The sequence below is a fragment of the Perca fluviatilis genome, chromosome 22, assembly GCF_010015445.1.
Source record: "Perca fluviatilis chromosome 22, GENO_Pfluv_1.0, whole genome shotgun sequence".
NCBI lineage: Eukaryota > Metazoa > Chordata > Actinopteri > Perciformes > Percidae > Perca > Perca fluviatilis.
The window spans coordinates 26,586,468-26,598,967 of NC_053133.1; the positions used below are offsets into that span (position 1 = coordinate 26,586,468).

Below are 12,500 nucleotides of genomic sequence, written 5' to 3' on the forward strand. Positions count from 1 at the left end.
GGATTTTCTTTGTTGTCGTACAGAGATGACCCGGAGCATTAAGTGCTCTATCTGTCCCTTTGGTTATGTATATGCCTGAGCATGCATTCTCTGCAGTGTGTGTGTGTGTGTGTGTGTGTGTGTGTGTGCGTGCGTGCATTTAGAGGCATGTTGTCATGCATAACTACTGACTTTTTGACAAATGTTAAGTTTCTGCTTCCACACAACAACCCTGTGTGCAGTGTGTGTGTGTGTGTGTGTGTGTGTGTGTGTGTGTGTGTAGTGTGTGTGTGTGTGTGCAGTGTGTGTGTGTGTGTGTGTGTGTGTGTGTGTGTGTTTGTGTGTGTTTGTGTGTGTGTGTGTGTGTGTGTGTGTGTAAGCATTTCTTACTGTGGGACAAAACAGTTTTAGACCAGAGCTCATGATTTTCCCCTATGCAAATGTGTAAAAATGTATTGCATGTCGCTTTTTTCAACGTTTTTGTTGCTCTTATAGATTTTATTTTCATTTTTTTTTTTTACTTTTGGTGCATTTTTATCGACATAAAGCCCTAAAGAAGTCACTCAAAAAGTTCCTTAGTCATCATAGAGTTTAGCAAAAAATGATATCCTGAGAAAAGTGGATTTTGAAGGGTATAGCTCCATAGACCTCCATTCATTCTGCACTGGCCCTTCAGCGCCCCCTATATGGAACCAGCGTGGAACTGCAACCGGTTCAGAAGCTGGAAGTTTCCCGAGAGTGGAAGTTCTCCATTTATTAGACAATCTCTGGCAAAACCAGAATATTTGGTGCATGTAAATGTCATAGTCCGTGTTACCTCAGAGCAAACTGAGTTAGCAGCAGAAGGTGTGAGTGAACAGTGGACTTTCTTATTTTGTATTTGTATAGAAAATAATCTCCCTGCTTCCTCAGAGCGAGAGCTGAGTCAGCTAACGTCAGGTCGACCCCACACTCTTCGTATAACCACAATGCCGTTCTCCTACCCAGAATCCCCTGCTGAGTGAGCGTGAGAGCTAATCGTATCACCCACAGACAAATGGAGGCGAAGAGGATCACAGGCAGGGAGGGAACCGGAGTCAGCATCCTGCACACCTTTTCGGCTCAAAACGCCTCTCTCTCTTTGCTGCATCGACAGGATATAAAGTCTATAAAGTCATTCAAATGAGCTCGACCTTCACCAGCTGCTAACTTTAAAGTGATCAACACATTAATAGAGCTGCACAGATTAATCAATTAGTTGTCAACTAGGCAGTCCCTCCAGAAAAACGTTTTTTTTCAAATATGCCGCACTTTCGCCGCATAAATTGAAGATTTTCTCGCAAAATATGTGGGGCTTTCATGATTTTATAATGCCTGCATTTTCGTTGCAAAAAAGTCACAAATATCCATAGACAGTATATAAGAATGGACCAATAGACCCCGTCTCTGGACCGAGACCAGTGAAGGATATCAGAAGTCTCTTTCCCGGTGCTGGCTGAGCGTTACTGAGCAGCCTCCAACTGAGCTTGAAGACGTAGATGTGACGTGAGCAACCTGTCTGAAAGTGTGAAGTCTTCTGGTAGCTGTGCCGAGAGAAATCTCAATCATTCCCAATCTTACAGAGACGGAGAGCGTAGGTATATGTAGGGAGATAACATAGGCACAGGCTAATTACTGATCACTAACATGCTAGTTAACATTAGGAATTAAACCTAAACAGATAATGGAAGTCCAAACTTCCTGTGAGCTTCTCCTGTACTATACGGTAATTCCTCTACTGTGTGACAGTAAGTCTCGTGGTTATGACCCAATCGTTAGCCTATTGTTATAAAAGCGTCTGCTACGGAGCCATAACGTGAGCTACAAGGTAATGGAGCCTTTTATACATTGTCGTGTTTCTTTAGAAATAAACAACGGACAAATAGAGTCTTTAAACGCTTCAGATGTAAAGTTATTCGCTGTCAAAGTGGCGCCAAAATGAATGGGAGTCAATGGGATGCTAACGGGAGGTGATGGCTAGGTAGCATCAAAATGGCGCCATAGGAGCTACGTGTTCTGAAGCGAAGCTTACCCCCCCCCTTGCAAATATCTTAGCACAAAGTTGAAAAATGTTGCATTTACTTCACTTTATTTTTTTTTGTCTTTATCATCAAACTGCAGTTTTTGCAAGTTCCTGCAATTTCATCGCATAAAATTGCATAAATATCAGATAGCATATTCCATCGCATTTTTTAAGAAAACGTGGCGCATAATCAAGGATTTTTGACCGCAACAATCACAAAAAAAGGAAGGACTGACTGGTAAAATAACTGAGTTGGGACGTCTCATTTAGTCGCGCTTCTAAACCGTGTCTCGTTGAGGTTAACTCTTCTTCTCTTTTCCTTTTGTTTGTCAGTGCAGAGTATAAGTTTAATATGTGTTGGCGTGTGGTGAATTTGTGAGGACTATCAACTGCTCCTCAGATCTCTGCAGGCTAAATCCAGACAGCTAGCTAGACTGTCTGTCTGTCTGTCTGTCTGTCTGTCTGTCTGTCTGTCTGTCGAACTGCTCCTCAGAGCTCCTCCGTGTTTTTCTTCTTCATACAGGCTAAATAAAGGGATTTCCACTGTAAATCGCTGCATAAAAGTGTACATACAATACTGGAAATGAAGTTGTTGAAGCTCAAAACTTCCCTAGGGGAGGACACCCAGACCCCCCCACTATGATATGCCCACCCCCTCCCACCCAAAGGCAGATTCTGGCCCAATATATTTAATACAGTACAGTGTACCCACTGCAATACATCAGACTACACCACTGGCTGTCAGTAATACTGCGAGATGAACGAGAAAGCTTTCCGGACATGCAAAGTTTAAATACTGATAACTTTTCACACCACGGAGATGTTTGGTTAGTTTGTTGTTCTGAAAGAGAAAACCTCTGAGGAGGAGGGAAAGTCAAAGGTGTAACGAGACGAACCAATCAGAGAGCAGAAAACACTGAAACAGCAGGCGAGATGTTAAGAGGATTAAACAAAGGTAAAACAAACACACCTGGGCACCAAAGTACTGTTTGAAATGTGACAAACAGGGGAGCGCTTGATTCATATTCTAGGTCAATGGGTGTGAAGCTCAACTTCCCAGAGGGCCACACTGGAAAATTAGAATCACACCAAAGGCCAGACATGTTTAGTTTATTGATAGGCTTTGTGTCATATCGTCTTCTCACTTACAGTTTGGTCGACATAAAGTCCTAAAGAAGTCAGGAAAAAGTTACTCGGCCATCGTAGAAAAGATGCGCCCAAAAACGTCGGAAAAAATGACAAACATTTCGGCTAAAGTGACAAAAACTTCGAAAAAAAAGTGACAAAAAGGTAAAAACAAAATGACAAAATTTTCAGCAAAAGTGACCAAAATGTTGGAAAAAATGACAAAAATGTCGGTAAAAGTGACCAAAACGTTGGAAAAAGTGGGTGGGCCAAAATGTTTTGTGAACCTAAATTAATGTGCGGGCACACACACACACACACACACACACACACACACACACACACACACACACACACACACACACACACACACACACACACACACACACACACACACACACACACACACGTCATGTCGGCTTTCTTTGTTGTCGTACAGAGATGAACCGGAGCATTAAGTGCTCTATCTTTCTCTTTGGTTATGTATATGCTCGAGCATGCAAACATATATTATCTGCAGTGTGTGTGTGCGTGTGTGTGTGTGTGTGTGCGTGTGCATGTGTATGTGTGCGTGTGTATGTGCGTGCATGTGTGTGCCTGTGTGTGTGTGCGTGCATTTAGAGGCATGTTATCTTGCATAACTACTGGCTTTTTGACCACACAACAACCCTCTGTGTGTGTGTGTGTGTGTGTGTGTGTGTGTGTGTGTGTGTGTGTGTGTGTGTGTGTGCGTGCGTGTGTATGTGTAAGCATTTCTTACTGTGGGACAAAACAGTTTTAGACCCAAGCTCATGATTTTCCTCTATTCAAATGTGTAAAAATGTATTGCATGTCGCTTTTTTCAACGTTTTTGTTGCTCTTATAGATTTTATTTTCATTTTTAAAAATTTTTTTTATTACTTTTGGTGCATTTTAATCGACATAAAGCCCTAAAAAAAAGTCACTCAAAAAATTCCTTAGTCATCACAGAATTTAGCAGATCAAGCAAAACAAAGTTAAAAGTTAAAATCACATTTTAAAAGCAACAAAAACGGTGAAAAAAAAGCACTAATAATTGGAAATAGCGGCAAAAAAACGTCAAAAAAAGAGCACACAAAACGTCAAAAATAGCAGCACATAAGGAACATTTTGAACGCAGGCCTCTTACTGTAACATAGTGCTTTTTTCCAGTGTGGTATTAGTACTTTTACTGCAGTAAAAGGATCTGAATCCTTCCTCCACTGCTGCCCAGGTGTGCCGGTTTTATTAATACTGACTCTTACCCTCATGCCTTCAAATCTGGAGAGGGCTCTGAGGGGCCGCAGGGCTCGCAGCGTCCGCAGGGATTTGATCGCTGCAAAGTCGGAATAACCCAACGTGTTGGCCACCAAGCTGACCAACGAGACCTGGAGGAGAGAGAGAGAGAGATAGAGAGAGAGAGAGAGAGAGAGAGATGCAGAAAGAAAAGAGCAGAAGGAAAAAGGATAGAGACAGCCGGAAAAAAAGACAGAAGGAGGAGGAGGAGGAGAAGCAGAAGAGAGAAAGCCGGACAGTTAAACTAATGTCTAATGAGAAGACAGAGCGGGAGACGGCTGATTCCAGCCAATCAGAAGAGAGACAAGAGGCGCGTGAGTTTGATCATCAGCCGACTGCAGACTCCTGCAGGAGAGGAAGGAAAAGATGAGGGGAGTAAAAGTTAGTGCCGCTATATAAGATTTGTTTCGGATGAGAAACTGAGTTCGGAGTTTGAAGCGCTTCCGTGGAAGAATAATTGTTGTTACTTTGACGCCCAAATACACAGAATTCACTCCGTTGTTCCAACTGTGGAAGAGAAAGGGATCATTACGGTTCACTTTGCAAGAAAAAGAGGCTGATTGATGAAGGTTTAGGGGCCAAGGAGTGCCTGAGTAGATGCGTCCTGTGTCACGACAGCTTTGGTGAAGAGTGACATACATCAGACTGAATTGTGATACTTTAGATTTTTGATTAAAAGTACTTTTTAGGGAATGTTTCAACATGATTGCATTACAACCTCACAATCCAAAAGTCAGTTCAAATTAGAGCCTCAAAGATTAATTCCATACATTGTCAACTATTAAATTAATCGGCAACTATTTTATAATCATCCATAGTAATTTTTTTTCATTAAATTAATACAAAATTCTCTGATTCCAGCTTTGTTAAATGTGAATATTGTTCTAGTGTCTTCTCTTCTCTGTGATGGTAAACTGACTATCTTTGAGTTGTGGACAAAACAGGACATTTGAGGATGAGCTTGGACTTTGGGAAACACTGATCCACATCCGCGGAATTGCATTCGCTAAACCCACCAGACTCCATGTAAATAATCAGTGATTTTAGCATCGTAAAATACACTTCATTCAAAGTGGACGAAAACAAAATGAAACTATGAAAAGCCGTTTTGGGTCGTCTTTCCACTTTCCCAACCATCACAACTCTAGTTTTGGTTGAAATAAACACATAGTTTACTGATTTACATGTGAGTACATGCTGGCTCTATACACGCTAAAAGTCCTGATTATTTACATGGAGTCTGGTGGAGATATGCTGGCTCTATACACGCTAAAAGTCCTGATTATTTACATGGAGTCTGGTGGAGATATGCTGGCTCTATGCACGCTAAAAGTCCTGATTATTTACATGGAGTCTGGTGGAGATATGCTGGCTCTATACACGCTAAAAGTCCTGATTATTTACATGGAGTCTGGTGGAGATATGCTGGCTCTATACACGCTAAAAGTCCTGATTATTTACATGGAGTCTGGTGGAGATATGCTGGCTCTATTCACGCTAAAAGTCTTGATTATTTACATGGAGTCTGGTGGAGATATGCTGGCTCTATACACGCTAAAAGTCCTGATTATTTACATGGAGTCTGGTGGAGATATGCTGGCTCTATTCACGCTAAAAGTCCTGATTATTTACATGGAGTCTGGTGGAGATATGCTGGCTCTATACATGCTAAAAGTCCTGATTATTTACATGGAGTCTGGTGGAGATATGCTGGCTCTATACACGCTAAAAGTCCTGATTATTTACATGGAGTCTGGTGGAAATATGCTGGCTCTATACACGCTAAAAGTCCTGATTATTTACATGGAGTCTGGTGGAGATATGCTGGCTCTATACACGCAAAAGTCCTGATTATTTACATGGAGTCTGGTGGAGATATGCTGGCTCTATTCACGCTAAAAAGTTCTTGATTATTTACATGGAGTCTGGTGGAGATATGCTGGCTCTATACACGCTAAAAGTCCTGATTATTTACATGGAGTCTGGTGGAGATATGCTGGCTCTATTCACGGCTAAAAGTCCTGATTATTTACATGGAGTCTGGTGGAGATATGCTGGCTCTACACTACACACTAAAAGTCCTGATTATTTACATGGAGTCTGGTGGAGATATGCTGGCTCTATACACGCAAAAAGTCCTGATTATTTACATGGAGTCTGGTGGAGATATGCTGGCTCTATACATGCTAAAAGTCCTGATTATTTACATGGAGTCTGGTGGAAATATGCTGGCTCTATACACGCTAAAAGTCCTGATTATTTACATGGAGTCTGGTGGAGATATGCTGGCTCTATGCACGCTAAAAGTCCTGATTATTTACATGGAGTCTGGTGGAGATATGCTGGCTCTGACGGTAAAAGTCCTGATTATTTACATGGAGTCTGGTGGAGATATGCTGGCTCTATACACGCTAAAAGTCCTGATTATTTACATGGAGTCTGGTGGAGATATGCTGGCTCTATACACGCTAAAAGTCCTGATTATTTACATGGAGTCTGGTGGAGATATGCTGGCTCTATACACGCTAAAAGTCCTGATTATTTACATGGAGTCTGGGGGAGATATGCTGGCTCTATACACGCTAAAAGTCCTGATTATTTACATGGAGTCTGGTGGAGATATGCTGGCTCTATACACGCTAAAATTATAGCTTTTTTAAATGGAGTCTGGTGGGTTTAGAGCTAGCGACTTCAGAGCTGTTTCTGGTTAAACAGAAAGGTCTCAAAGAGGTTTTTAAAGGTCTATCTCTGTAAGGATCCTTTCCATAATGTCGTCAGAAACTTAGAATATTAATCTGAGCCTTTCAGCAGCAAAACGAGCACTTTTGTGAAGGTAAATACAAGCTGCACAATTTCCCTGTTTCGCTGAGTGCCGACTGCAGCGATCTCGTTTAATAATGTCAAAGATTGTTGTTCCCATCAGTCACTAAGACACAAAAAACATAGGAAAATAGGGTTCAGGTTGAAAGAAAAGCTAGTTACCCTTTAAGTTAAGGTAAAAGTCTAGCAATATGAGGGAGGATTAACCATAAAATGTTGCAGCTGTATCGTAAACAGTCTGAGATATTCCCTCTGATCAAAGCATCCTAAAATAAAACTCTCTCCAGCCAGCTAAGCCCCACACATGTACACTTGATTTTTTTTTTTTTAAAACACCCAAGCGGCAGGTCTCGGCTTGGTTGTCTCAAGGTGGTTCTCCAAGGTGAATTCAGCCGGTTCTTACCCTGATACCAGCGAAGCGGGACGCGGCCCGGAGAGGACGCAGAGCCCTGAATGTCCTCAGCACCCGCATGGTCATGATGTGGTCCATAGAGACGTACTGAGCCAGGAGACCCAACACTGAGATCTACAACGTCAGACATTTATTTAGACATTACCCCAAATCAAACGGACAGAATCCTCTCAAATATTTCCATACCGTAAACACTGTCCTTGCTCCCTACAAGAGATGGTCCGATACCATTTCTTGCTTCCCGATACCTGAACTTGCGTATCAGCCGATACCGAGAAATGATCCGATACCAGCGTGTCATACAGTACAGGCCAAAAGTTTGGACACACCTTCTCATTCAATGGGTATCCTTTTTATTTTCATGACTATTTACATTGTAGATTCTCACTGAAGGCATCAAAACTATGAATGAACACATATGGAATTATGTACTTAACAAAAAAAGTGTGAAATAACTGAAAACATGTCTTATATTTTAGATTCCTCAAAGTAGCCACCCTTTGCTTTTTTTGATAACTCTGCAAACCCTTGGTGTTCTCTCAATGAGCTTCATGAGGTAGTCACCTGAAATGGTTTTACCTTCACAGGTGTGCCTTGTCAGGGTTAATTAGTGGAAGTTATTTCCCTTATTAATAAAAAAGCAAAGGGTGGCTACTTTGAGGAATCTAAAATATAAGACATGTTTTCAGTTATTTCACACTTTTTTGTTAAGTACATAATTCCATATGTGTTCATTAATAGTTTTGATGCCTTCAGTGAGAATCTACAATGGAAATAGTCATGGAAATAAAAAGGAAACGCATTGAATGAGAAGGTGTGTCCAAACTTTTGGCCTGTACTGTATATTTATTTATTTTATTATGTTTTAACAGCTGTATACTACTATCTCTGTACTGTATGCATAGACTGGTAATCTGGCAGTTCTGGCGAATGCCTTGTCCAATGTGCTCCAGGCTCTGTGGCCTTTTTTTAAATGTGTTTTTGTGACTTGTTCTCTCCCCTGACCCACCTTCAGACCCTTATCTGTGTCCCAGGTACCAAACTCACACAGTAATGTAAAAACCAGGGATGCACCGAATCCAGATTACAGGAAGGTGTTTACGTAGGTGGAGCGTTCAATGCAGCAGGCTGAGAGAAAGTGGAAATGGAACTGGTGAGCAGAAAAAGTTGTTGTTCGGCAGAACTTTCAGGCAAAAGAAGGCCATTCAAGTCCAGCTACATGTTCAGTCTGTTCAATGCCGATTGGTCTGGTGGTGGCGAGGACCCTAAACTATACACAACATGGCCGCTGTTACAACATCTGGTACGAAACGTCTGAAAGAATACGAGTTGTGCACGAAGGAATCTCCAGACAGCAGCCAGAATGCTGCAACTTCAGGTACGGCAAAGGAAGGACAGTCACAGCTAAAAACTGGTGTTAACCAGACGATAATTATAGCTTTGACCGCCCTACAGCGAACAAACAGTGTTTACTGTGTTAATGGACTGAGGATGGGAGGAGGATTCGGTTTCGGCAGAATCTTAACCAGTGGATTCGGTATTCGGCCGAACCCCAAAAAATCTGGATTCGGTGCATCTCTAGTGAAAACCATTGCCCAGTATAGAATATGTTATTTAATTTGTATTCTCTCCAATTATCTGGCAACCCCTAGAAGATTTTCTTGCGACCTCCTTGGGGGTCCTGACCCCCAGGTTGAGAACAACTTGCTCTAGTGGCTAAAGACAAACAAATGCAGCTTTAAGTAATCAATGTTCGTCTTTCTGTCTCTGCAGGGGCGGATCTAGAAAGATATTTATGGGGTGGCGAGAGGGGGGCAGGAACTTTTGAGGGGTGGAAACATATGTCAGACGTATATATACTGAATTTAATCACAGTTTGATGAGAAATAGTATATACACACTACAAAAAATGCACAGGCTGCCATTTACAAACTCATACAGACAAACTTAATCTCATGCAATCAGTGTCCTGCATTTGAGGAGACCATACAATGTGATCTCACTTAACAGGAGCTAGAAGTATGATAGAAGGAAGGGGCATTATCACAGGACAGGCATTAAGGTAAGACACAGGTGATGAGTGGCAGATGTGTGAGAGGGGACTGACTGCAGTCGGACATTGGAGATTCGCGCTCGTAAATGGTCAAATTGGCCCTAACTTTTAATTCGATGCCACCCTGGTAGATCCGCCCCTGTGTCTCTGCAGAAAACACTCAGATCTGCATGCTTAGACGTCCGTGACTCAACTCGTCTCTTTCCTCAGGCCGCTGCAGTCAAATAAAAACATCACAACACACAGCGGCCTCCATGGAGACGGCCAGGCGGAAAACACCCAGAAAAGCAGAGAGAGAGAGAGAGAGAGAGAGAGGGAGAGAGGGAGAGAGGGAGAGAGAGAGAGAGAGAGAGAGAGAGGGAGAGAGAGGAGAGAGAGAGGGGAGAGAGAGAGAGGGAGAGAGAGGGAGAGAGAGAGAGAGGGAAGAGAGAGAGAGAGAGAGAGAGAGAGAGGGAGAGAGAGAGAGAGAGGAGAGGGAGAGAGAGAGAGGAGGGAGAGAGAGAGAGAGGGAGAGAAGAAGAGAAAGAGAGAAGAACTCAAAGCATCTGAACTGTGTGTGTCACATTACCTCGACACAATCTCGCCCAGAAGAGTGAAAGAGAGAGTGTGAGAGTCCAAATATACACATCTTTGACTCTGTGTGTGTGTGTGTGTGTGTGTGTGTGTGTGTGTGCAGAGGTTAAAAAGCCACTTAGGATTGTTTGGCCTGAAGCTCTCTCTCTCTCTCTCTCTCTCTCTCTCTCTCTCTTGCTCTAAGTCTCTCTCTCCTTTTATTTATAGAATTACATTATTGCAGTGGAGCGAGACACAGAGCAACAAGAAACCTACACCGTTAGACATTTCCGAGGGTTTTTACAGTAACTTAATGGCAAAATTTACATTTACAGTACCTAACTGTATACTCCTTTTACAGTAACACTTAGTTACTGTGTAATTGTATGTTACAGTAACTAAGAGTTAGTTAGTTATCGGCGCCAAACTAAATTCATTTACTTACTTCAATTTCTAAAAATACAGTAAACATCTCTGTATACTGTGTTTGATATCAGCCGAAATCCCCATAATGCATTGGAAGCTACAGTAAAATACTGTATTTTACTGTGTGGTATGTAGTTATTAACTGTATATATTACAGAAATGTCTAACAGTGTACTGTAACACACACTCTACCTGAGAGTCAGCACACATCTCACTTTAATACCTAAAATAAATGTGTGTCACGTACTTGCCGATACCGATACCAGCATTTTAGGCCGTATCGGTATCGGAACATCTCTAGTAGGGATGAACGATCCGAATATTGGGCTTTTTTTAAATTTAAAAAAAAGGTAGAGGTGTGGCCTTGACCAACTGCCACTTTGCTCGTTTGAAAGCCATGATGTCTCTCTCTCTCTCATGGGGGGGCCAAATTCTCTGGGCGGGCAAAGCAGAGAAAGGGGAGGTAACCTTGCTCCTTATGACCTCATAAGGAGAAGATTCCTGATTGGCCCATCTGAGCTTTCATTTTCTCAAAGGCAGAGCAGGATACCCAGGGCTCGGTTTACACCTATCACCATTTCTAGCCACTGGGGGACCATAGGCAGGCTGGGGGAACTCATATTAATGTTAAAAAAAACCTCATAAAGTGACATTTCCATGCCATGGGACCTTTAACATCTTCAACACGTTTGTATCAACATCATCATCATCATCATCATCATCATCATCATCATCATCATCATCGTTACATAATCGACAGGTTTAAAATAATGATTATCGTCTCTGTAAAGACATCACCACTGATATAAATAATGTTGTCATCAGCGTCACTGTTGAGCAGAGGTGGAACGTAACGAATTACAATTTGATTTGATTTATTGGTTTATTTAGAAGGGGACAGTGCAATTTCATTAAAACACATGAACAAACATGGTTAAAAAAGCCAGAATTAGCCAAATGGCTATTTTTCATCTGTAGTCCCCTAAATTCATCTGTAGTCCCCTAAATTATTATAATTACTCACGTTACTGTGAGAAGATTTTTGTGCACTTCTATTTTTTTGTCATTTAGTCACAAATCTTTACTACAAAACTTTGTTTTCACTTGAAGTGTTGCACTTTGCAACATTTTAAATAGAATCCGTCACCGAGTAAAAGAAAAGTAAATAAAAAAAGGTCTCGGTTGCTTTGGCAAAGTATCTGTCGACAAACTAAAATCATAAGCGCGATATGGCGTTGTGTATCAAACCGCAGAAGACTGGAATTTAATTAAATAAGTAAAAGTAACTTAGAAAAGTTACTACATTACTTTTACTCTCAGTACATTTTAAATGAGCAATTTTCTTCTTTTACTTGAGTAGATTTTTATATCGGTAATGTTACTTGTACTTAAGTAAAAGTTCATCAAAGTAATCATACTTTTACTTAAAGGTGCCCTGCCACGCGTACTTCATGACTTTGTGGTGATGTCTGAAGGTCTACCGTGGACTCTGTAACCTTGGTTACCTTGTTTCAAGCCATTCTAGCGCGGTATAGAAAGCCTGCAGGAAGACTCAGCTCGATTTCTGCCAGTTCTCATTAATATTCAACAAGCTAAGCTGTTTGAATCAGATTGGCTAACAACTAGCCAATGAGAGCCTGGCTGTCAGAATCCTTTACCCAGCCCAACTGGGCGAGCTCATGAATAGTAATGAGCTCAGGCAGCATGATGTCAGACTGACCAGCTTTAGTGATTGGCCTGATTTCTCTGCTTATTTCTGTTCAGTATCTAGAGCTGACAGAGGAGGTAGCAGTTCATTT

At 41.6% G+C, this 12,500-nt stretch overlaps 1 protein-coding gene across 1 annotated transcript in view; it reads right to left on the bottom strand.

The window, feature by feature from the left end:
* Positions 1 to 12,500, bottom strand: part of LOC120552733 (sodium channel protein type 4 subunit alpha-like) — a 346,898-nt gene that overhangs the window by 27,033 nt on the left and 307,365 nt on the right. Inside the window, exon 26 of the mRNA XM_039790961.1 lies at positions 4,408 to 4,530. Coding sequence (XP_039646895.1) covers positions 4,408 to 4,530 — 123 coding nt within the window. The remainder of the gene's footprint in view (positions 1 to 4,407; positions 4,531 to 12,500) is intronic.